Raw genomic sequence first — 26,049 nt, 5'->3', positions numbered from 1 at the left:
CTGACTGGGGTCCAGCAGTGTTTAACATTTTTATTAGTGACATGGGTATGGAAATAGAGGATGTGTTGATTAAATGTGCAGGTGGTAGAAAGCTGAAAGGGGCGGCAAATACTTTGTGGAGGACAGGATGAAAATTCAAAAGGGATCTTAATAAGTTGGTTATAAACAACAACATGCAATTCAACAAACGTGTAAGGTGCTACATATAGGAGAGAAAAATACACAAATGCAGAATGGGGGTAACTGGCTTGATAGTAACATTGCTAAAAAAGATCAAGGGTTCGTGGGGACTCAAGTCTCGATGGGTCAGCAACGTGATGCTGTCACACAAATATGAAGCTTGGGAGCTGTGTTACCAGGAGAACTGTGCACACCAGATGGTAGGTGACTAACTTCTAAATCAGTACTGGTTAGACCTCAGCTAAAATACCATCCAGTTTTGGGCAAGGCATTTGGGCAATAAGACGACTGTAGAGGAACGAGAAAGGATCCAGAGATTAGTGATTAAGATGTCAAAGGGACTGGAACACAAGCCATATGAGGAAAGATTTGAAGGGACTTGGTATATTTAGTCTGGAGATTAAGGGGGGCCATCATACTAGCAGTTTTCAAATACCTGAAAGGCTGACATAAAGAAGGAAGAAAAGTTAGTCTCTCCCACAAGGGGCAGAACACAAGGCAATGAGCTTAGCCTACAACGAAGAAGATTAAGACCAGATCTCGACAGCGGGTAGGGAATCCTAATTGCAAGAACAGTAGGACAACGGAAGAAGCTGTCTGGGGAACTTGTGGATTCTCTATCGAGGTTTTCAAGAAGAGCTGTCTGAGCGAATCCCACATCTATGGAAATTACCCTGGAGCTCCCTTCCTGCTAGTGGCAGTTTCCAACATGCAGTTTGGCAGTGGAGCATCCCTAGGTTCCATTACCCCATATTATTAAATATATCTGGCAACAAGGGAAAGATAGTGAAGAGCAAGTGGCCAAACCTGCAGAGAGTACAACATGTATCAAGACTGGAGAGGACTGAAAGGAACTTCAGACAGACCAAAAAAAAAGCTAGGGAAATGGGCAGCATAACAGCAGGCTGCATTCATTGTTAACAAAGGCAAGGTGATGTACACTGAATGACGCCTACACCCTACTGGATACTGAATTAACTATAACCACCCAGACAAAACACACACCTGGGCCTCATTGTGGACAGCTGAATAAACCCTCTTCAGTCAGAGTCAAAAAAAGGAAATAAAGTATGAAGTAGGCTGTAGAAAGAATGGGATGGAAAATAATGCTGAAAAATATTATAAAGCAATTCTATACATTCAGTGGTATGACCTCACCTGAAATATAGTTCTCGGTACTGGTTATGACGCCTGAAAAAAGATGCAGCTAACAGAAGGGAAGGACACTGAAAATGACTGGAGGCATGGAAGGCCTTCAATATAAAGAAAGATTTATACATTTAGGAATACTTAGGGCAGAGGTGATGAAGAAGAGGGGAGGTGATAATACATTACAGATAATGATACCTCCCTCTTATGTAGCGCTTCCCATCAATAGAGCTCAATGAGCTTTCAAAAAGGAGGTCAGTATTATAGCCTCCATATTATAGATGGGGCAAATGGGGCACGGGACAGTGAAGTGACTTGCCAAATCCTAGTTCAGTGCTCTACTGCAGCTGCAAATGATTCAGCTGGAAACTCCTATTTACCCTTTTTCTTAATAAAGGAACAAAGGGGCATACAAAAAGTACACCATTTTCATAATGCACAATTCTGCCACAGAAGTAGCACGGATATCATCGAATCCAAGGGCATAACAGGATTCAGAAAAAGTCTGGATAGCTAGATGAGAACATCAAATGACCTTGAAGTGAAAAGTTCCTGAGCTTGTTACTAATTCCCAGTGCCCAAATTTAGCTACCGCATAATATATTAGAGATTAATCAGCTTCAAAGTACCAGTAATACCAACTGGATGCATCCCAGGTATTAAACACCTTCCTCACCATACTAACAAACACACATCTGAGGTTTGCGCTCATCCTAATTCATTTGGAATAGCTATTTCCAATTTTTTTTAAAAAATTAAAAAAAGAGAGAGAAACATGTTTCCATTGCAAAAACCTTGAAAGGAAGCCACCTGCTTATTAAGGGATAGAATTGTGAAGGAAAACAACCAAATTATAATCATTATCTGAAACTATTCCTAATCCTCTCCCTTCCCAGAAGGCTTTTTTTAAAAACAGCTCTCCACCTGTCTTCAAAGGAAAAAGACAAGGAAGGGAAATGATTAGGACAAGTGGGAAATTTTGAGAAGTACAATGCTAGGCTGCCTCATATTGCTTTTCCTCCTTAAATGGCTAGTCCCTAAAATTCCCTGCCAATTCCTTTTATTTCCCCAGTTTAAGTAAAAGCCACCAAGTGACGAAAAACCAACTAAGAAAGCAAAGATGCCTCTGCGCAACACAAAGTCCTTTCATTATGTTATCAACTCTGAAACTGCGTCTCTGCAATTTTTCAATAAAGGGTTTTCTGAAGGAAGTGATTATAAACAGAATAGAACACGCACACTTTAATAATAATAAGGTCATCCAGGGTTATGGGTTTAGCAGACAAAGCTGTAATTATTTAGCAATGCTGAGTTTAAATGCCAATGAGTCTTAATGGAGCTGAGCTAATTAACCAATTTCAGCTGAATAACTGATTAGTAAAAAAATCAATGGTCGCATACGACAAAATATTTTCTTTTAGCAGGTCATTTCCTTGCAGTGATTCTCCAAAGTAGACTGCATGAAAGAATGCCGGGGCATGTGCTGACCAAATATTATTGTAATTAAATATTCAATGGAATGAATTTTCAATTATTCACAGGAAGGATAACAATCTGGTTCATCACTGGTGTTTTCATTAATAGTCTAAGAGAACCTGTCTTCTTTATGTTGCATTGTAAGATACAAAAACCCCTGTTGAGGGGTACGTTGTCATTATGATGCATGAGGCTTTAGCCTCAAGATGCCCAGGAATGGATTCAGCAGAACAGACGTTCAAAGCAGGGAGGTGCTGCGGTGGGGAGGGGGGAGGAACTGGTCTCTGCAACACTTCTGACAGTACAGAAGCAGCCAAACAACACCGATTATGGCACACGTCAGTGCGAGTGTGGCCTGCCAAATACCTTTCGCTCAGCAGAGTAAGCCCTCCCCTCATTGCCAGGGTTGCACAGTCATTACCTCCCACCAAACCCATTTGCTAAATTAGCCCCCTCATTCACTCTGCTACAGACAATTTTTGTTTCAAGACACAGAAACATAACTCTCTGGTTGTGAAGCCAGTTTCAAGTTTTCCTGCACACTCTGCCTCCTGCCTCAGGGATATAACCTGGATGGAGAAATATCCAGTGGGCACTGACTTTGAAAGGATTTGTTATCAGGTTCTGATTGCAGTGGTTAGCTGTAGGGCAGAAACATATGCGCAGGATTATAGGTCACAGCAATGAACTACAATTCTGCCACCTGGTTTATGATGGCTTTTAAAACAAGAGAAATATGGCTGCTGTTATCCACCCATCCTGAAGAAACATATTCCAGGGAGGTGGAAACATTCCAACCCCAAAGTGAGAAATTGGGCCATATGGTCCACACACTTTCTGGAGTTTTGTTATTAGATTGACAATTTAAAAACAGGACTAATGGGCAGTTTCCAGACTTTGCACAATTTCCTGATAGTAGCACTCTTCCCCTCTTGAAGAACGGGGAGGGAAAACAAACCCTAGTGTATCATTATAATTCACTAAGCAGCATTACATAGGAAATTACAAATTAGCTGTTCAGCAAAGGATACAGACATAGTTACAGACCTCTGGAAAAACTACAGAACCTTTCAACCCATTTATCAAAGCACTTGCAGTTCCCACTTCCAGGGAAATGAAACAATAATAAATAGTGAGCATAGAAAGTTAATCTGTATCCAGTAAACTTTCTTAATTTAAAAGTTAAAAAAAAAAAGAGACCCTTTAGTTCTTGTTAGGACTTGTCCATTTTTACCAGTTCTTTTTATGTGCATTTTTTGACAACCAATGGTAAGGCAAATCAAATGCAGCTGGGAGTTACTGAATTCACTGTGCTGAATTCACACCCCTATCTGTTTGTGACCTGTCTGAAGAAAGACTGGTCTTCTAGACCAGGCGTGGCCAATTATTTCAGCTGGAGGGCCACTTAACAAGTTTTAGTGAGCTGTCAAGGGTTGCACGTATAAAATCTTTCAGACGATAGCATTTTAACAAATTATAGATAACAAAACAAATTGTATACTAAAAATCCAACCTCTACTGTAACTTACTTTAATTTTATTTCAAAAAATTATTTTTGGCCTGCTTTACGTTTTTTTGAGTAGTGTATATAGAAGTAGTCTGGAAGAAGTGTGGGATGGGAGCAGAGAGCAGGGGGTGCATGCAGCAGACCTCGCCTGGGCAGTGTGGTGCAGGTGCGGTCCACCCACCCATCTGGCCCATGGTTGCCCCTGCAGTGCTCTTCATGGGGCCAACCTCTGAAGGAGCCCATGCCATGGTCTCGCTCGCACCTGCCCTGAGCGATGAGCAGCCAACTGCAGGCAGCCAAGTGGGTGAAGGCAGCCTGGAGCTGGAGCCCCGCATACCGGGGAAGGAGCCGCCTAGCTGCAGAAGCCGCACCACCTGGTTGGGCGTACGGTGCCTGGCACGCATCCCCATGGCCTCCCCATGGTACCTGCTGCCCAAAGCGGCACAGCAGGGGTGGGAGGAAGAGGAACCACTGGAGGCAGGGGGAGCTGGGCAGTACCTGGGTGGCTGCAGCAGCAGCAGGAGCTACCCTACTGGCAAGCTCTGTACACTAGCCAGGGCCAGGGCCAGGGCCAGGGCGGTGCTGTCAGCAGGTATGGGTGGGAGCAAGCAGGGCTCAGCCCCACGGAGGCAGCCATGGGCCAGATCCACTCAGTTGGCAGGCTGAATCAGGCCGTATTTTGCACACCCCTGTTCTAGACTGTACTCCAAAAGCCAGATCCTATTTCTATTAGGCACCGAAGTGAACTCGGGCTCCTAACTACAATTGTATGTCACCCTGTTCAAACCCCAAAACAGTAGCATAACTAGGAGTGAGCGAGAAGAGCAACAGCCCCAGGCACCAATTTAGGAGGAGCGCCAGAACTACCCCCATACCCACAGAGTTTGCATCCTGGCAGCAGGAGCAGCCACACAGTGTTGCTCTTACAGCAACAACAGCAGTTGTTGCATGGACACCCTGCACAGCCTAGCCAGGGACCGTTTTGGAGTTCCCTGCAACCCTCCCCTCTGGCAATCTTGGCACCCACTCGTGTCCTCCCCACGCAATTTTTCTGCAGGGTTTGCACCCCAGGCTTGCTAGGCCTCTGCCCTGAATAATTGTTAAACCAAAAAACAGAGAGGAAAGTATCAAATCCACCCACACCTTGAATACTGTGCCCAGTTCTGGTTCCCACACCTCAAAAAGGATACAGAAGAACTAGAGAAGGTCCAAAGAAATGCAACAAGGATGGTCAGTGGTATAGAGGGGTTTCCATGTGGGGAGAGACTAAAGGGGTCAGGCCTATTCAGTTTAGAAGAGAGGCACTTGAGGGGGACATGGTAAGGTTTTACAAAATACTAAGTGATGAAGAAAAAGTCAATAGAGATTTATTATTTACACTCTCTCACAATTCAAGAGCTAGGGGTCACAAAATGAAACTGGTAGGGAGGAAGATTAAAACTAACAAAAGGCAGTCTTTTTTCACACAGTGGGTTATTAAAGTGTCTAACTCATGGCCACCAGATGTGGTGGAAGCTGACAGTTCAATGAGATTCAGAAAGCGATTGGGCAAATTCTTGGAGGAAAGGGGCATCTGTAAGCTACTGAGCTTGGAAATTAAAGGCACAATGACTCCATTAGACCTTTCTAGACTTAAAACTCACCCTGGTCATACCCCGTTCACTCTGCCCTCTCTGCGAAACAGGATTCTGGGGGCAAGATAGACCTGAAGTCTGACTCAGTAAACGGCAATTCTTACGTTCTTATGTTCAAAAGTTGCATGAGTCCTCCTCTTCCTAGCTGCTTCTCTGTGACTTACGGAGGCCAATATGAGGGTGTGTTGTAAAAGTGGACTCATTTATGGATTTTCAGGGACTTGAATAGAGTGGTGCCTTTCGTGTATTGCAGGGGTTTCTTTGTGCCAGTGAAACCAGACAGGGAACAACAGGGAAACCATCTTTACTGTACATACAAAAGGCTTAACTGAAGGCTTTTCAAGGATAAACACAGGCAGCACCAGGAGACAAACACAACATGGAAAAACCCCACCAACTGCCAGTAGTGAGTGCACACACACACACACACCCCTCCACTCAGGGCATAAACACACCTCCCCCCTACTTAACATAGTCCTTCAAGTACTTGGGGCAAATGGTGACTTCCCTCAAACAACTCAATCTGGGGGTCAGAGCAGCCTGTCTCTGCTCTTCTTGAGTCACTTCGGCACCTGGAAGACGTGATGGGCCTGGAAGAACAGCTGATAGACCGTAAGAACTGGTCCTATTAGTGGTTTACTGCCTTCTAGATCTGTAGATGGCACATCATTGGGAATCCAACCTCACATCAGGTTGACGTGCCTGCAAAATGTCCTGCCATTTGGAGTCCTGCTGGTATGACACCAGTCCTTTAGCTTCAACCAGAGTTGCTCATTTTCATCGTTTAAGATATACACAGTAGTGTCTTGTTTAAAGGTCCACACATGTAAAACAGTCTCTTTTGAGGAGAACTGGATTTCTTGCTTTGTTTGATACTTGGCTACCAGGTCTGGGTGGAGCTGATCCAAACAAGTCTCCAGCCAGCATGTTCATCAGTAGTGCCGCATATCTTCAACCTGTGGCTATGCATGGGTTCACATACTGTTGTGCTTTCCAAGCACCATCAACGATCCACTTCAGTGTATTGTTAGTGGCTTGGACCATTCACTCAGTTTGGCCATTGGATGACGGATGGAATGGTGTCAATGTGATGTGATGGATAAGATTTCTTTCCATGAAGTACCTGAACTTTTCAGAAGTGAATTCTCAACCGCTGTCAGACACTATGGTAACTGGAAAACCGTGCATCACAAACATTTTTCATAAAATTTGGATTATGGTGCATGGTGTCACTGATGCAACTGGAACATCTTCCATCTATTTAGAGAAAGAATCGACAACAAGGAAGAATATCTGACCTTGGAAGGGGCCACCAAAATCTATATGGAGACATAACCATGGTGCCTGAGTCACCTCCCACAGATGGATATGTCTTAGCCAGAGCATGGTGAGTAGCTTGGCATAGTTTGCACTTCTTTAGAGTTTGCTTAAAATCAGCAGACAATTTTGGCCACCAAATATAACTTCTGGCAAGTGCTTTCATGCAAATAATTCCTGGATGTCCAACACGGAAAGCATCAAGGACTCATGTTTAACCTTTGCTAGGGATAAGCATGCTGTTACCCCATAGGAGGCATCCCTTATAAGCAGAAAGTTCATGTTAGCATGTAACAAATGGCTTGAATTTCTCTTCTAACTTTGTCATAGGACACCCCTTCCATATGCAGTTAGCACTCAGGCTAACACTGGACCCTTGGTAGTCATACAGGAAATCTGCATTGGCTATTGACCTTCCAAGGCACTGTTGATTTGAATCATGTGCACTAAGGAGTAAGGACCAATGGAGCATATGCAGTGAAATGATTTAGCGTGCTGGTTGGGCTCTTCTCGGTGAATAACATGTCCAGGCAAAGGTGGAAATTCTTGCTCCTGACCCTCCATGCACTTCCTTGCTGACTCTGTCTGATTTGACTCCTACCTCTGGCTCAGACTTCTGATCTGCTAGGAGCCTTGGTGTATCCTGATTCCAGTGTTTGCCCTTGATTCTGGTTTGACCTCTGGTTCTGGCTTCTGATCCTGGTCTAACCCTTAGCAAACCCTGTCTTTGGCTCTGGCTCCCGGACTGCCTTGATTTTGGATACAACTCCCAATTCCAGTTCTGACACCAGACCCATTCAGATCTCAGCTCCTTGGAAACCCAACCTACACGGCACCCATGCTTCAGGTGCCTAACCATTAGGCAAGACGACCCATGCCCCAGTCCCTAACACCAAACTCCATATGGGGAAGCATCCCAGGTAAGTAGTAGTGAACTAGCCCTCCAGGATGTAACAACTACTTCACATCATAGAGGCTTTTTTGACATCCACTCCATTTCCACACTGCTTCCTTGGCCAACAGACAACATAAAGGCTCACCCACTCCAGCCTTTTCTTTTAAGCAGAAATGGTAGAGATTCACCAGTTACAAGAATGCTTGCAGTTCCTACTTATATTTGGGCATTAGAGCTCCCTGGATTGTTTCAGGAGGAGTCTATGAAGCAGGGTTTCATCTCAAGCCCCACACACACCTCCACCCAAAGCAGAAATTCCAACTTGTTACTAAAATGACAGTTCTCAAACAAATGATGCACCTTGGCTACATATGCTGCAATCCCCTTGCCTGGAAGCTGATTGCACTGGCTGATAACTGTTTCAGTGTTTCAGATGGACTCCATGCAAAGTGATTTCTTAGTAGTACAAGGATTTCACCAGATGACTTGTCATGCAACTTGACCAGGTACAACAGTGACTGAACCAGGTCAAAAGTCTTCAAGCCAATGGCAGTCAGGAGCACAGCATGTTTCTGGTTTTCCTCAGTCATCCGATTTGCTTTCCGGGAAAAGAGCCAGTCAGCATAGGAATCCCAGGACAATGGCTTGGCCACATGAAAAACTTCAGTGCAGCCTCAAGTAACCGTAGTGCAAAGCAACTTCAACTGCACTGCGCTGCATAGGAAGAAACCCCTGGTCTGGGCTCCTCAGGCAGCACACGTACCCTTCTCTCATGTAGTAGTTGGCTCTTTCTCCCAGATGAAGCATTGGCAAATGTCCTGCTCACCGAGATCCCATCAAAAGCTTGCAAATGATATCTGCAAAAAAAATTATTTATTTGCAAGCTTTTAGGCACAGGCACCCTTCATCACGCATAAAATTCATTTTTATTTCTGCCTAGGAGAACTCTTACAGTTTTTGTAATCTCCTATGCCTGACAAAGGGTGCTTGTGCCCGAAAGCTTGCAAATAAAGGTGGGGGTTTTTGCAAATATCTAGTGGGTGTAATAAAGATATCACCCTCTGTCATGAGTTTTGAGCCCATGAGACAGGCATCCCAGCAATGAAATTCTCATCCTCCTTCTTATTTAATCCAGAAAACCATAGTTACCTACAGACTAAAAGTATTCCAATTAGAAGCCTGTACAACTCCATCCATCCCCCCACACCCAGCTCAGCAGCAGCATCCAAGGCTTGGGGAGGCCAGACATTTTAATGTTCATGAGTAGATCGTGCTGTTCTTGAATTCAGTTGTTATTCAAAAGCATTTGTGAAGTCTATCTTGCGTTCCCACTTCATGAATAGCTCATAAACAGTCACTTGTGAATGCGTGATATCTGGACACCGACATCCACGTTGTGTCCCTTATTTGCAGCGGTTCCATCGTACTGGTTCTGAATCCTGATTGGGGGATTTCTGTAAATGCCCAACACAATGTGACTTCCAGATTTCTAAAGCTACCGCTGAGAATATACAATTCCAAATGGCTTCCAGCAAACAGCCAGGCTTAACATTTGCCTTTTGCAAGTACTCATGCATGTAAAACTTGATGGCTCAAATGTTTGCAGAAAGCAAACAAGGTCAAATTGAAATGTGCTTTCAAATTCTAATGAATATTCGAAGAAAATGTTTTTCTGCTATTTACTCAGACCCGTTATGTGCTCAAATGATCAGTTACTGTGTATTGTGTAGGGGGTGGAACATTTCTATATCCTTCTGGGTATTAGGAAAGCATGTGAATTTTACTTTGAATCAGGATAAAGACACGCAGATCAATAAACTCATACAACTCACAAGTCCACTTATGACTGGCCACTGCATAAGAGATACCTAAGGAGCAAGGGGCTGTAAAGGAGCAGCCCAACACTGCAAGCCTTTTCAGGAGGCTGGCAAACTGGTTGTCTTGAGCTCCCTCCTTGATCTAGCCAGCAACAGATGACAGCCCACACTGATGACAAGCAGCCGCTCTACCAACACCTCCCATAACCCCAACGTAGGTTAGCGTCTTGAAGCTAGGCTAGCACCCTGGATAACTCCTGGTAGTTCCTTTATCTGTTGCTCAAGGAGCATGCCCACTCCTCTTGCAACTGCCACACAACTGAAATTCAGCTGAATAACTGATCAGCTCCTAATGCACTCTTCAAAGGCACAAACCACATCCAGCGCAGGAGAGAAATCCATGCAGGGTAGTCTGTTATCAAATATCAAAGACTGGGTTAGAGAAAAAAATAATAATCAGCAAAAGCCCTTTGCTCTGCTCTGGCCTCTGTTTCATTAAGAGCCAGATGCCAGTGCTGCTATCAGAGCACCACGCACACACAACCCACACACCTCCACTGTTTGAATCTGTAGCAACCCCTGTTCACATCCCTGGGATCTTCCTCACACAAACTGTTTCCCTGAAGTCCTAGGGACTGTTCTGGAGAGCAATCACTTGCTCCTGTACAGGATGTACACCCTCTGGTTCTGGATTTATAGCCTAAAATCTGAAATACAAGTTCCTCTTGGATCAACTCCAAAGTCCCTGGAGCAGCGAACAGCTTTCTCTCTCTTCCTAACCCGGTGGACTGCCAGAAGGGGCAACCCTAGGGGACCTGCCACTAGTTTGAGGTCAAGCACATATTTACTAAAGCAAAAGGATGTAAAGAGAGCTGCGTAGGAGAATTGAAGCGACAGAGAGGCTCTGTTAGTCAGAATGGAGGTACGCTAATAAATGCTGCGCACATCCCTCCCACAGTCCGCTTCTCAGCCCAATTCAGCTTTGCCCAGTCAGTGGCACCACTGCAAACTGAGTGCCAAATGCTACCAACCCTGGCTGGCACAGCTCTCAATAACTTGCTGACAATGGTGAACCAGGTCCAGCTGATCTTTTCTTCCCGCTGGTCCAGTACAAAACTACCTACACCCCTTTGAATACCCCAGCCTAACCCCCTTAGTCAAAAAACAACCTCCTATCTTCACACCCTGTTCATCACAGCCTCACCCCAGCAGCCCCTCCCCATCATAGCTCAAAAATGCCAAAGGCTCAGAGCCCCATACTCCCTACCCAGCTCAAAACCTCCCCACAGCTCTGAGCCCCTTCCCTTAAATTTCAGTCACCCCACCACAGATTGAGGAAGCCCTTTCCGCATCTGAGCAACCCCACTTGCCCCCAAGAGTGCCAGAAACACCCATTTTTGTACCCAGCTCAAAACCCCTCCCAAAGCTGCCTGCCTCACCAGGCTGAAACAGTGAAATAGAAACTACATTATCAGGAGCAGCTAACACCAGAATTGCAAAAGAAAGGACACCCTGAGTAGTGAAATATCAAGAGCGTTAAAAAAGGTGCAAGGGTCAGTAAGCAATGAAGAGCTTAGAAGGAATCAAGTAGATTACTATAGGTGCAGATAGAAGTAACAATTTTTGCCAGATTTGGCCGCAGAAATCAGTCTATAGCCAAGACCAAGAAGTCAATTACTCCCCTCACTGCTGCCTGAATAGACATGTTGCTGCCACTGCCAGGTAGCTGACTTAAATTTTGGGTGAAGCAGGAATTAAAGAGGGGTGAAACTTCACCCCTCCCAGATCCGTCCCTGACAGAGACAGACAGAGGGACATGAATGCAAACAGAAAGCTAATAATACTATAAGTTAGCAGCTCCTTCAGGGCATCTTGCCTTCCCTGTGCCCATCGAAGCTAGCTCCTCAGAGAAGGAACTGTCTTTATTTGCACGTGGAAAGCACATCAACCACATCAAATAAATATGAGACACGATAGCCAGGAACTATCGCTCTTCATTTTTACCACTCCTTGTCCAAGCTCAGAGCTAGAACTAGCATTTGTTCCCATCTGTAATAAGCCCACACGCGAAGGCAATGAGAGGTACTCAACTTTGAGCAGGCTGTGTAGAAGTTGGGGAAATTTATTTTTCCCTTTAATTAAAGCTTTTCATTTCAATTAAGACCTTGGCCATAGAAAACACATGAACCCCGATGCAGCTGAGGTCACGAGTGAAACGAATTTGGAGAGCACTCATGCCGCAGATCAACAATATGCTCATCAGGGAGTGCCGGGGGGAGGGGAAGTTGGAATAATATCCATCTGCGCTAGACCTGGCTTTAGCCAGCAGAGTCGGTCCCTCACTGAGCAATTTACAGAGATGAGGATCTGCATATGAATTCAGCACTCTTTCAGGAACAGCTGTATCAAGGCCATCTCTGCCGCGCCTTGAGTCTTGTTTATGTAGCATGGGAACAAAAATCCTCCTTTCAGTCTTTTCAGCATTTAATAACAATGTACAGTATGAGTCACCAGGGTCATCTGTAGCCTAGGAAGACCCTTGTTTGCATTGTTCCTCTTCAATGCCACAGCATATAGGCCAGTCCTCTTACATATGAATACGTCTTTGTACCAGCTGTTCTACAGCAGCACAGGTGAAGTGGTCCTGACTCCATTTCTCCACTTCTTCCTCATCCCATCCCTCTCCGTCGCTCCAACCAAATATGGAACATTTTCAGGGACTGCATTCAAACACTACACTCCATCACTTCTCCCTCATTACATGTCCAGCTCAACACTCTGCCCTTCCTCCCCTCCCTTCTCCAGCCCTCAAGGATGTGAGACTGGAAATGGAAACAATATAAATAGCATGGGCTCAACATACAATAGCAGTTTGACTGTGTTTTTAGATGGGGAATTGTTCAAGATGCCAGCTGTGTTGTTTCCTCCGGTTCTGGATGCATTGCCTAGAATCTGCAATACAAGCTCCCCTTGGATCAACTTCAAAGCCCTTGCAGCAGTGAACAGCTCTGTTCCTCTCTTCCTACCCTGGTGGGCAGCCAATAAAAGGGGGCACCTCTAGGAGCCTGCCACTAGGTGAAGGTCACACACATGTGTACTAGAAAAGAGGGATCTGCAGGAAGGAGAGAGTTGTGCGAGAGAACTGAAGTGACAGAGAGGACCCATTGCTCAGAATGGAGATGTGCCAAGAAAGGCTGCATACAGCCCTCCCGCAATCTGTCTCAGCCCTTCTGCAAATCCTGGTCCAGGAGATGTAGGTTCTGCTCTTAGCACTGTCACTGGCCAGCTGGGTGACCCTGGAGAAGTCAGGTCACTGCCCTGTACTTTGCTTTCCATACCTCTAAGATGGGAATTGTGACACCAACCTCCCTTGTAAAGCACTTGAAGAGCTACATTATGAATCTGCATTGACTAAAGATGCCAGAGATTTCAAACCTGTAAAATCAATGTTCCTCAGATACTCTAATACTTTTTCAAGTCCTCCGCTGCAGGCCCACGGACCAGTCCTGAGAGGAGCTAAATGCCAACTGTGATATGATGCACACCTAACTCCCCCCCGCAAAACGCACAGGAATAGAAGGTGCTCAGCCCCTTCTAGGAGGGGTTCAGCATGCGGCAGGAACTGACCCTACTGAGCCTTTGATCTTTCACCCATGCCACTATGTGAGAAGTGCTGGGGAGATACAGGGAAAGAAAAATCAACAGCGATTACCAAAGAAGGCACAGCAGCACCCACTACAGTCAAGAGGGCACAAGCATTTGTGCCATCCAACTGGCAGCCCACAAGCTGCATGCAGCCCACAGGGGGTTAAGTTGTAGCCCCTAGGCTTCTGCTCAGCCACAGTGAACAGCTCATATGTGCGTCTTGTATGTGCATGCTGTGCATTATATCACAGCTGCAACAGCAGCTAGAGTCTCCAGGCTTCCCCTCCCTCCTCCTCCAGGGGGTGGGACCACACATCTGGGGAAACTGAGGGTGAGCCTTGAGCCGTACAGGCATGTGGTGCAGTGTAGAGCTGCGTGGCATGTGGCATGGTTTGCCCTGGTGCAGCCCACAGGGCATTCGGCCCCCCAGGCACTTAGAAGCTGGACAGCCCTTTTCTAAGCCCTGTTTTCAGCCACTTTATGAAACTCTCACCCATAAGACTCAAGATGCCCTTGATTTGCTCCCTACCCAAATGTGAATTCTGAGAGGAGACACTGTGCAAAAATGGCTCAGCTGTTAGGGAGCATCAGGAGACAGGGGAAAACAGGACTCTCTCAGTCGAAAAACCTTGTCAAGCTCTAGATGCAGAAGTGGTGAGAAGGGGCTGCAGACTGGAACACAGCAGGAGAGAAGTTCCCCTTGACAAACTGCATCACTACATGAAAACTGGCTTGAGTCTGGCAAGCTATGGAGCCTACTCCATCATGTTAGGCACTGTACATGCACATAGTAACAGGCTGTGCTGGACCTACCGGCAATCTAAACAGACAAGGGCTGGGAAAGGAGACCAAAAGAGGAATGGCTTGCCCAAGGTCACACAGCTCAGCAGCAGAAATACAGCACAGATCCTAGACTAGTTTCCTAACCACTTACCTACAAGGCTTTAGGGGAAAAGCAAAGAGAAAGGAGGCTGGGCTGTGCTGAGCCTGCACACAAGGCTCACATTGCTGTACAGTGACAACTGTTTGCAATGTAAGGAGCAGGACTCAGGAGGAACCCTCGACTCTGTTTAGATGAAGCTTTGCCTCTGTGACAAGACCTGTGCAGCCTCTTGCATGAGATTTAGGTGTCTAGGCCTTGGGCTGCCCCTCAGCATGGGGGTGAATCTAACTGTAAGTGCCCAGGGCAGGATGTATAGGAAGTCAACAGCATGCACCTTACTAATGCGAGACACGTGTAGCTAATCACATATTCGCCCCAATAGTTCTAGAAAGCTAACATCAACTCGAGTCACCTCCGCGTGTAGAAAAATATGGCCAGCCAGGCTGAGGAAAGGAGCCAGCCAGAGAAGGAAGCAAGTGACTGACCCCGATGCATCCCTGCTGGGGGAACAGTCATCCCACAGTTTTCTGCTTCCACCCCTCCTGAACTCCAATACTTCTTTGGAGTGAGAGGAATTGATGGTTTCTACAGAAGACCTAAAGCCTTTTTTTCAACCGTTAATGGCTGTCCATTTCCAAAGACTGAGCATCCTCCACAAACCCTCTCATGCGAATAAACCCACAAAGCTATCCCCCATCTCCCAAAGACCATTCCTGAAGATAGGAGGACCAGTCACTGCAGGGTAAATGTTAAGTGAAGAAGCACATGGATACAAGTCAGAAACTAATTTGAGAACCAGAAGAACTGGGTCCAATTTGCCATAGACCTCACAAGTGACCTTGGCAAGCCACTGAAAAGCTGGGCCTCCTTTCCCCATTTGCAGAGCACAGCTAGAACATCTCAACCTCCAAGAGACAGAAGGGCATAATCTCTTCATAAATGTGAGCTGCTAAAACAAGTCTCCTAAAACAGACAGACTTGGAAGAGTGATTGACCTTTGAATAATATTTTACTACAGTCCATGACACAGCCAGTGGTCACATGTACAACAGGGCAGGGCACAGAGTTATACGGCAAGTAAAATGAGAAACAAAAGAAAGAAAACCTGAATGTTAAAAGGGAAGCTGTGAGAAAGGGGAAGAAAGAAGGGATAGATGAAGAAATTCTGTTGGCAGATTCCATATACAGAATAGCTGCCTAGACATGGGCAGACCTGATCCTGGGCATGTTAGATAAATTTATGGAGGGCAGGTCTATTAGGGGGCATTAAACACAACAGTTGGTCAGGAATATAACCTCGGACTCAGGATATCCCTCCACCTACAACTGCTGTCGGTTATGACGGGGATGGATCGCTCTACACAGACTATTCTTCCTCTAAAGCACTGGCTACTTGTTGGAGACGGGCTACTCTGCTAGACAGATCTCTGGTCTGACAGTTCGTACGCTCCTCCGCGTCTCATCTGAGCTCTTCAGGGAACTTCTTGGGAACTCCCACAAATGCTGAGTTAAAATTTATCACACTGGCATATTACAGCCCCCTATATATGCTAAGCATGATTACATTTGGTTCAGCTAACACAAGAGAGGAAAACAGCATTTTCTGAGAGCGACTGCAGTGTGGGAGAAGCCACACATTCTTGCTCATCCTGTTATGTCTGTCTTTCACCTTCACACTCTGCAACAGCTATCACTACAACCACCCAGTAGTATGCTGAATGTTTAAATTAATGTTTAAATGACTGAGCGTTTAAACCAATAAATATATATACACACGTATATACAAGTAACTGCACAAAAAGTGCAAATGAGCCTTTCATCCCCCTCTAGCATGGCTGGCCTTTGGCATGTCAGACGAGTAGCTATCAATTGCTATGGAAGGTAAACAGACTTGTTTGCCGTGAACATTATTTTCTTATACCAGCAATAATAAAAAGAGCTTCAGGTATACAAGAGGCTAAAGCAAAGCAAAAGCAGTTCAGGCTGCAAGTTACAGTAAGCACTGTGTACATATTGTTATTATAAAATTTATAGATGTAAGCCCTTGTATTTGATAAGGAAATATGGAAAGCAATATTCTTTCTGCATGTGACTCAAAAGGCAATGTGATATTTACATGACCTTCCATATTCAGATATAAGTACGCACGCAGGTATGCTCCAGACCTTCCATGTTCAAATGGAAGTACACACGCAGGTATGCACCAACGGTGGGCAAGGCAAACCCAGGCCCAGGGAAACATTTACCCTTCTCTTCTGTAGGTGCTTCAAAAGTTGTCCTGCAAAGGTGCTGTGCATTTAAACTGGGGTTTTCAGAGAAGTCTGTCCCAGAGCGACATCAGCTCCCCGACTGCAAGAAGGCTTCTGCCACTACCTGGCAGGTGATGGAAGGACCAGGTAGGGCAGCTGCTGCACCTTCCCATGGGGTACTTGAAGGGCATACCCAAACCCAGGCACTGTTCTGGGTGCATGGCCGTCTGCTGCCACAACTCCTGGCGGTGGAAGCAGCCTAGTGCAGAGGTGAGGTGCCCATCTCCCAAGTCAGGGACATCTGGGCTGCTGTTTCAATCCAGGTGGCTTGAAAATCTTATCTCTGCCTTGGAAAGCTGAGCTGCATGCCCATCCTCCCACCACTCTCCAGTGGGACCCTGGTCATGTCACTTGATCTCTTTGCATCTAACTTCCCTATCTGTAAAATGGGGACAAAGATATTCTTTTTGTCCACCTGGCCTATCTGTATTGCTGCCTCTCTCCACCCATCCCTACAGCACAACAGGGTTCTGATTTCAACTGAAGCCCTATGTGTCACTGGACCAGAAAATTTATGGACCTATCCAGTAAAACAGATACAAAGACTGTGGAGGGGGGTTTACCTTGGGCTATGGGTGTGTATGGGAGGGTCGAGGCCTCCCAGATGTTTAAAGGAGCTTGTGTTCTGCATCTTTAAGCAGGTTATTGGAAGCTTTGTGCTCAGAGAAGTTCTACGATTTAAATAAGCTCCATAAAGAAGTGTTTTCTTTCTATGGCTACACCAAGAGACACTCTTTTTAAACATCAAATCAGAAGCAAATCAATTGCTGTGCTATACCTCAGAAATTCTCCATCCAAAATTTCCCTTTAAATCTAAAATCTCTCCCAGGATATTACTTTACTATCGAAGTAATTTCCTCAGTAGAGTAGAAATAATAACGTTCTTCTTCGACAGGTTCAGTTAAGAAGGGATATGATTAAAGTTGTCAAGATCCTAACAGGGACAGCACAGTGTGGGGAGACATAAAGAAGTGCTTTCAACTAATTTAAAAGCCCCACGACTCTGGAACCCAGACAAAGGAAACAGCAAGTGAAAAGAGAACATAGGTAAAACTTCTTCACACGGAGCTTGGTGAATTGTGACTTGCCCATATTCAAAGGAGGAGCAATTTTGATGCTGTTTTCAAAAAAAGAACCAGACAGGTACTGAACAGAAAGGAACGCTGCAGATTAAGCAGCTTTCTATAGTCCAAGAGTCCCCACTTCTTGTAATACCAGCTTGTATCACAGAGCTGCTGCACTGCTAAACATCATCTGTTTGGAGTATAACAGCAGTGCCTAGAGGCACCAGCAGAGATCGGAACCATTGTGTTGTGCACACATAGCAGGAGGCACCCCCTGCCCGGAGATGCTCATAATCCAGGGGTGGCCAACCTGCAGCATGGGCTGACACCCAGCATGGGCAGTCTGTGTGGCATGCAACAAACCAGGAGGAAGCAGGGAGCAGAAAGCAAAGCAGCAAATTGGGAAGGGGATCAGAGCAGCACCTGGGGAAGGTGTGGGGCTAATTTGTGTCATGCCCGCCAAAGAGGTTGGCCCCACTGCGAGTGTTGAAGGAAACAAGAGGGACCACCCCACCAGTAACCCAAACAAGGAAGGGAGTTGCCCACAGCCATGCAGGAGAACTAATGGGGGCAGAACAGAGGTCTCCGGATCAGCTTCGCCTACTTATTGCCCTACCACCATCCACTAGACTGTGCTGCATGTGCCATCCCAGCCCTAAGCAAGGCAGCACACCGCTGTGACAGGGCAGTCAATATGAGCTGCATGTGGGAAGCTAGAACTTCACATCCCAAAGCCCGACGTGGAGGCTGTCAGTGGTGTCCAAGCCTCACACTGTCTCTCTGAGCATGGTAGGTTTTCACCCCCATAACTACAACAGGTGACCATCAATGGGAGTTTGCTTCATGGTGTAACCTGGAAGGGAAGAGTGCCTGCGCCTTGACAGAGGTCCTAGGCAAGATGTGCTTGCAGACTGGCTGCACCTTCCCCCTTCCCTGGGTCAATCTGTTTCCCTTTCTGCTTCATTTCTCATCTCCCCCTATGAGTTTTCTTGTAGAAACAGTCCTCTGAGGCCAGGATTTACCATTCTGATTCTGGCCTCTTCCTGGATGGGGCTGCAAGCTTGAGCCCAGCCAGAGTCCGGCTCTGTGCAACTGCACTGCTCCAGAGCAGAGAATTATCTGGGCCAGCCTTTTTGCTGGTGCACTTTGCTACTCCCTTTGAGATGCAAGTGTTGATACTTTAAAAAGGAACAGGGGGAAGGAAATGGAGCATGCTCCCTGGCACTGCTCACTCTCTCCTTGCCCAGATCAGCAGGAGGGGGACTAGCAGCCTGGCAGCACAGCCTCTGGCGTCTAAAGGGAATCAGTCCCCCTGTACATGCACACAGCAGGACTCGCAATCTTCCGGCATGAATCTGCCAACAGAACATGTGCTCCCACAGTTGGCTTAGGGCAAGATTATATGAAGCCCTTTGGTGACAGAAGGACTCACTATCCTGCAACACAGGGTCAGATGTAAACACACGCTGCTGATCATAATCACTCTCCTCCTCCGACGGGAAAAGTCCCCACTCATGAATGTGTGTTCATCAACACACAGGCAGCTCTGCCCTAATCCAAGTGGCTTCTGCTCGCTCTAAAAAAAAAAAAAAACCATGTGCAAGCTTAATCAGTGGCAGACAAGAGAGTCTGACAGCTCCCCCCCCCCCTTGCTATGCTTCAGCTTTATTTCTTCTGGCTAGAGACAAATGGCACAGATGTCAAAAAAGGCTCCCCCATCAGCTCCCCCTGCCACCTCCAGAGATTTTGAGAAAGGGAATGGAGGTAAAAAAGCAGGAGTCCTGCCCAGCCCCAATTCATCCCTAGAACAAAGCCATCCTGTGCACCGCATGAGACAGGGGTCCTGTGAAAAAACTAGTATGACATGTCAGTGAAGACCATACTGTAAGGCACTCACACCAAGGGAGCTGCACAGGAAGCCTTAATCTGGGCACTGCCTACCCGTTCAGTTCTTCCTTTGGCAACCTTAACAATGATCTTTCAAACTAGCTCTTCACACATGCATACTGCACATTTTACATGCAAGTTAGCAACAAATGAGGGACTGCTGTACTGTGCAATTTCATATGCATTTGAGTAATCTGTGGAGTGCTTTGTGTGTTCATCTATAAGCAGAAAGATGCATTTATTTGGGTGCATGCAGATATACATGCATATATATCACATACACACAGATGCATTCTGTATCCAGAGACCAAGGCCCAGATGAGCTCAAGCCAGAAGTCAGATGTTCATATACCACTGGGGATGTAGGTCTAAGTGCTATAATTGTAAGGAGGAAGTGATGTATGCTTCCTATACAGCAGAGGGTGAATCCCTGGTTCAAGCAACAAACAACCCAAATCTAACTACAGAACCAAGACCATAAAAGCATCCACAGACAAATGTCTGCGCAGACAATACCACAGGTATCTTCAGGCAGGGGAAGTATTCAAACCATTTTACAGACTAACTTTATCCAGCACTAGCGGTGTCACTGATTTACACACACCCGCAGAGCAGAATTCCTGGCAGAGGCCTATGTTGGGCAAGTCGCACTCATTTTGGTCAGCGCTAATTAAACCTTGACTTCAGTGGGATGGCTTGCCTCAGCTGGTACCGACCAACTACAGGAAGGGTCACGGCTCAGAGTAATTGATGTATTTTAAATGGAGAAGGACATTTTTATTTGAGTGGGAGGCTGAAGAAAGGCCAAAGATGTTAAAATAAATGTTCTCAACAAAATAACCAGTGATGAGGGAACTACAAAGCTGTTACTACCTTGAATCTGGGTGCCCGCTGCAGCCCCCTCACTTGGGCATCAGCCACATGCACCTAAAATGAGCATCCATAAACCAGTTTGCAGGCATTGTGCACAAACCCTATACTGGTTCTGAGCCTGTAGATTCCAGATCATCCCATCCTAACGCCCCAACAAGTGCTGGAGATGGCAACCACACACCAGCTTCTGAGCACTGACTCAGCCCTACAGTCAAATCCTCCCTTCACATAATGAAGGTAAGGAAACACCCCCGATTTCAACTATGAGATTTCCTCCTAGGCTCTCTGCTGGATGCGAGTCATTGCCCTGTGCCACCTCCCTGACACAGGCAGCAAGTTCACATCTCGTGCATCATCCAGAAGGTAGCTCCAAGCTTCCCTCATCTCTCATGGCAGCCAGCTAGTAAGGAGGACCTGCCAATGAATGCCCTCAAACCTTTCAGAAGATCTGCAGAAAAAACAAGCATGCTGTTACCACCCCTGCCTCTATTCCTCCCGCATGACTGCTCAAAGGAGTTCGCTCCGGACAGCCTTATCTGCCTGATCTTAAAGGAAGGAAGCAAAGAAAGTGGCTACTTTGCACCATAAGAGCCTTAACCACATGCATCATGGGCAAGACCCTGTGTATACTGCATTCATCAAGCCTGAGTTGATGATGGAGGGATAGGATTGGGGCTTTCAAAACACACCTCCCCCTCTCAGGGACCCCAGTGTCTTGCTTATGGTTAGACACTGCACTGGAAAGCAATGAGCTCTATTCTGTATTAGCCGGCTGCGTCGAAATGATCCCAATGAGTTTGATTGCTTTAATCTATTTTAGCAGAAAACATGGGTACTGTCGGTACACTGACTCATGTTTCTTCCACCTTAAATTCATTTGTCAGTACACATTAGGTGTACACGTCCTTATCAACCTTCTTTTCAAATTCTGTAGCGCACACGTACTTGTCATTGCAGCTTACACTGGTATATTTGGACTCTGTTTTCCCATGACAGAGAAGTCTGAAGACAAATCATACCATAGGTTAGTGAAAATAGCAGCTCCTTGCCATTTAAAATACAGAGTCAACAGATCCTGTAAAGATGAATCTCAGCTTAATGCAATACCATGTTGCAAGATGTGAATAAATGGGGAAGACGCGTGCCTCCAACCTGTGGCCTACGGTCACAGGTTTTGCAGAGTGTAACGGCAATCAGTAGCCAGCAAATCATGGTACAAACATATTCTCTCCCCTATAAAGCACAGTGTGGAAAACTTCCCAGTGGATCATTATGAAACCTATGAAGTACGTACGGTAAAGGATGATTCTATAGTCGAGCACAAGAGGTGCATCTGTTCCCAGGAAGGTGTAATAAAAATCATGCCACGCAGTTGTGTAACGCAACACAATGTCACACATGGTGCGACCTGAACTGGAAATGCAAAAGCTAGCATTAACCTAACCAACCAATCCGAATCACAGTTGTTGCCCAAGGGGACTACACCAAGTGCCAAGGCACCCATCAGCAACACTGAAAGAACGGGCTCTGGACACAGCCCTCTACTAACCGAGACACAGAACCCGTAAAAATTAAGCAGCCAGTTTCCATGGGAGTTGGGTCTATCCCTCCAGTCTTCCTTTTCAAATCCAACTCTCCCAAACCTGAAGAAAGGTGGCAGATAGTTGGCCAGCTCCACCTTGTCACCTTAGTAAATGCAAACAACACTAAGGAAAGGCTGCAGGAATGAAAACTAATTCATTCCAATTGAAAAAGATCTCCCAGATCAAATGAATCTGGATTTGGAAGACAAGGAAAACTGCAAGAGAGTAGGTTACCAGAAACGCACAACAGCATGCCTCACTTGCGTATCCTTCATGACAATATTTTCTCCATGACATGCAACAGCAGACACTCTTCTGCAGAAATCAGAGTCCTGCCAGTGCAATATATGGCAAGAGCATCCCCACTCACTCACTCTCAGCTTTTTTGTATTTTTAACAGTAACAGTCAAAGCAATACCACAATCCTTTCACAGCCACTTCTCAAGTACCTGTGCAGTCATTCCACAGCACATGGCCCAGCAATTATCATTTCTGCTTTGCCCTCGCTTTGGATTGCTTTCTCTGTGGTTACTGAGGAATTAGGTTGGTAAGCAGAGCTGTTTGCCCAGGGGTTATCTGCTACACTCCTGAGAACTTCCAGAGTAAAAGCAAAGGGCAGTCAGAGAGGCAGAGGGAGGGGGGGGGGCGGCAAATAACCACCGTAGGCCACAGGCACAAACACTTCACTGAGAAGCTCATGTTTTGAGGTCTTATTGATTCACTTTTCTGATCATTACATACTCATAACAAATCAAATAACCAAGCCACAAGGCCTGGGTCAGTTTTACCTGTGGTTAGATGCTCATATGCAGAATGCAAAGGGGAAAGAATCATACCGAGGAATATGAGAGTAAGTGACTGATTGCACTGCCTGGAGAGCGGGTTGCTTTAATATTCTGCTGAATAAGATGTATTTTTTTTAACCCTTGGCAGTCAGCTTTCCTGGGAAATGCTGTGCAACTGCTGACTTCCCTGAGGTTTCCTAGTGGCATTCATTACCTCATTTTGCTGCGATTCAAAACACAATTTTAGAAACTAACCCTGCAGGTATGTGCATTAGAAAAGCACAAACTATCCCTTGTTAGGGGATATTTTACACAAAGAGGAAATAAGAGGAACTTGCAAGCAAGATAAAGTCACAAGCTGGGAGGGGAAATATTTCACTGCACTATTGAATCAAATGCAGAATGCTTCTCTTTCACCCATTTCCTCTCCCTTTTCTATCTTACTTTCCTAAACAAGCACTCCAGAGCTATTTTAACAGAACCATTTTCACGAGCAAGAAAACATGTTTTCCCCCTAGGGTTGAAGCCAAAAATAACGTCCTCCTGGTATAATAAATAAGGCACATTTCACAGCAAGAAGTGCCATGTTCTGGACACACCTTTTCTCACCAAAGCACATGCAGAATGCAAAGGAGCACTATAGACAGGGCAAGCCCGCCGACAAACAGTTCGGGGGCCATAAAAATCCCCAATCAACCTGCTTTGCTTTCCCCTGATAGCAGCATTGAAGAGGATGGCCCCCAAATTCTGCCCATCTCGGGATCAGTTTTGTTAATGTCTGGGAGACTAACAGAGGGTTTGCCTTATTTATTTATTTTAAGACAGCATATTTCAGCAACTGCCTGGTTTCCAGCCAGAAGATCTGAGCACTTCCCAGCCAGCTCCCCCTCTGCTTTTGGAAGACAACATATGCCTCACCAGCATCTAGCAAATTTTAATAAAGAACCCCTGCAAAGACCACCAGCTGTGGGAACAGTGGAACAACAACAACAGAAAGGAAAAAAAAAAAATCACCTTTGGAAAAAAAAGAAAAGAAAAGAAATAAAAGGATCTCTGCACTAATCTTGTCTCATCCCTGAGCCACCGTCTGGATAAAGCAGAGACTGAAAGGAAGATTCCTGCAGTTCTCACCAAAAAGAAGAGGGATTTTGACTATTATGACATCACCTAAATAAAACATTACTATAAGCAAGAGTGACAGCATTTTTTAAGCAAAGTGTGTGTGTGGGGGGGGGAGAATGGGTTACATTTACATTTTTTAAAAGTTTCTTTACCCTGTTGCATACACAAGGCAGATAAACAGGTTTGGATTTGGTTTCGTATTCAAGAAGCAAAGAATTTGATTTCTCATTTATCACCCAAGCAAACACAACTGCAAATTTTCCTGGCAGCTCAAAATGTGCCTATTTTAAAATCAGAATAGACAAGAACACCGAGGCAACTGTCCCATTTCCAATTCCCGGTTCTTTTGCAAATGAACAAACCCATGAGGCTGCATATGGTTCTAAAAAAAGGGACTGTGCCCAGAAAGTTACAGAGGAAGCTCCTTTCTCCCATGTCATTTTTGCCCGGTGAAGTGAACAATCTCTTTGGGTGCAAGTGGAAAAAGTTTCTTTCCTTGCACTGAATTCCCCTGAGCCTCCCTGCTTTGCAAAATAAACTCAGACCCCTCTCAAAAGTAGGAAACAGAGAGCCAGGATTTGATTTAAACCCCGTTTCATTCATTGGAAAAAGCGGAGGCTGTTTTTTTTCTTCCTTGAGACAGTGGGGAGGAGGAGCAAAGCAGAAGATACAGGGACTAAGCTCTGTGTGATATAGCCCATACTGTGAATGGCAAAGCTACAGTATATGGTGCCATACAGGTACATATGTGGCTATGGCATAGAAGGTTATGGGGGCTACACAATGGAGCAACTGCGCAGGGATTAGATGCTAGGTCCACAGAATAACAGAAAAAGGGGGCTGGAAGGAACCTCAGGTCACATCTAGTCCAACCCCTGCTCAGAGCAGGACCAGCCCCAGCTAGATCATCCCAGCCAGGGCTTTGTCAAGCCCGGTCTTAAAAACCTCCAAGGACGGGGATTCCACCACCGATCTGGGTAACCTGTTCCAGTGCCCTACTACCTCCTAGTGAGAAAATTCTTCTTAATACCTAACTTCAACCTCCCTTGCTGCAACTTGAAACCGCGGCTCCTTGTTCTGTCATCTGCCACCACCGAGCACAGTCCAGCTCCATCCTCTCTGGCACCCCCCTGCAGGGAGTTGAAGGCTGAAGACAGTGGAGATGGGGACAGCTAAGGCTCAATCCAATGCCCACACACGTGGGTCCTGTCTCGGGCTCCCCAACACAGAGCGCCGGCCACACAAAGGGTCTTTGTCTGGATCCGGTGTTTCAAATAAGCAGCCACGACAAATTAAAAAAAAAAAAAAAAGGACACCTGGGAGGCTGCGGGGAATCCGCCAGGGATGACCTGGGTGCTGCCAGGGATGGCATTGCTCCCCGGCTCCCAGGACAGCCTGTGTGCCAGGCGTGCCCCCCTCCCTGCCCCAAAGTGCAAAGCAAGACCCCGGCTCCTGGGCTGGGGCTCCCAGCGGGTGCCAAGGTGCGGACACCGCGCTCTGCGCTGGAGGGGGCGAGCCGGGTGCAAGGGTGGGGGGTCACTGCAGCGGCGAGTCCCAAGGCAAGGCGGCGTGCGAGCCCGCTCCCCCGAGCTGCCCGCGCGCGGCTAGGGACCGTGGCACCGCAATGCAGCGCAGCATCCTCCCGGGGCCGGCCGGGGGGGCATGCACTTGCAGAAAGTTTGGGGGTCGCCTCCGGTTACCTTCTACCGCCGCGATGGCAGAGGCCAAGCAGAGGAGCACGACACAATCCAGAGCCATGGCAGGTCCGGGAGCCGCGAGGCTTTGGGCAGGGGGGCGTGGGGGGCTCCCCGGATCCTGCAGTAATCCACTCCGCACTGCCAGTGCGTGCGGGTGTGCGGGGGGGTGTGCGTGCGTGCATGCGGGTGTGCGTGTGCGTGTGTGTGTGCGGGCGAGGAGGGGTGC

General features: G+C 46.4%; 1 protein-coding gene across 5 annotated transcripts in view; it reads right to left on the bottom strand.

The window, feature by feature from the left end:
• EPHB1 (EPH receptor B1) overlaps window positions 1–26,030 on the bottom strand; it is a 321,721-nt gene extending 295,691 nt beyond the window's left edge. For all 5 annotated transcript variants that reach the window (XM_019542959.1, XM_019542961.1, XM_019542963.1 and 2 more), the window contains exon 1: window positions 25,827–26,030. In XM_019542959.1, the coding sequence (XP_019398504.1) occupies window positions 25,827–25,884 (58 nt within the window). In that variant the 5' untranslated portion in view covers window positions 25,885–26,030. The remainder of the gene's footprint in view (window positions 1–25,826) is intronic.
• Window positions 26,031–26,049: the final 19 nt, after the last annotated feature.

This window comes from Crocodylus porosus, unplaced genomic scaffold (genome assembly GCF_001723895.1).
Source record: "Crocodylus porosus isolate Cpor-Errol unplaced genomic scaffold, CroPor_comp1, whole genome shotgun sequence".
Classification (NCBI taxonomy): Eukaryota; Metazoa; Chordata; order Crocodylia; family Crocodylidae; genus Crocodylus; species Crocodylus porosus.
The sequence above is the reverse complement of the archived record's forward strand: the minus strand, read 5'-3'. Positions and strand labels throughout refer to the sequence as shown.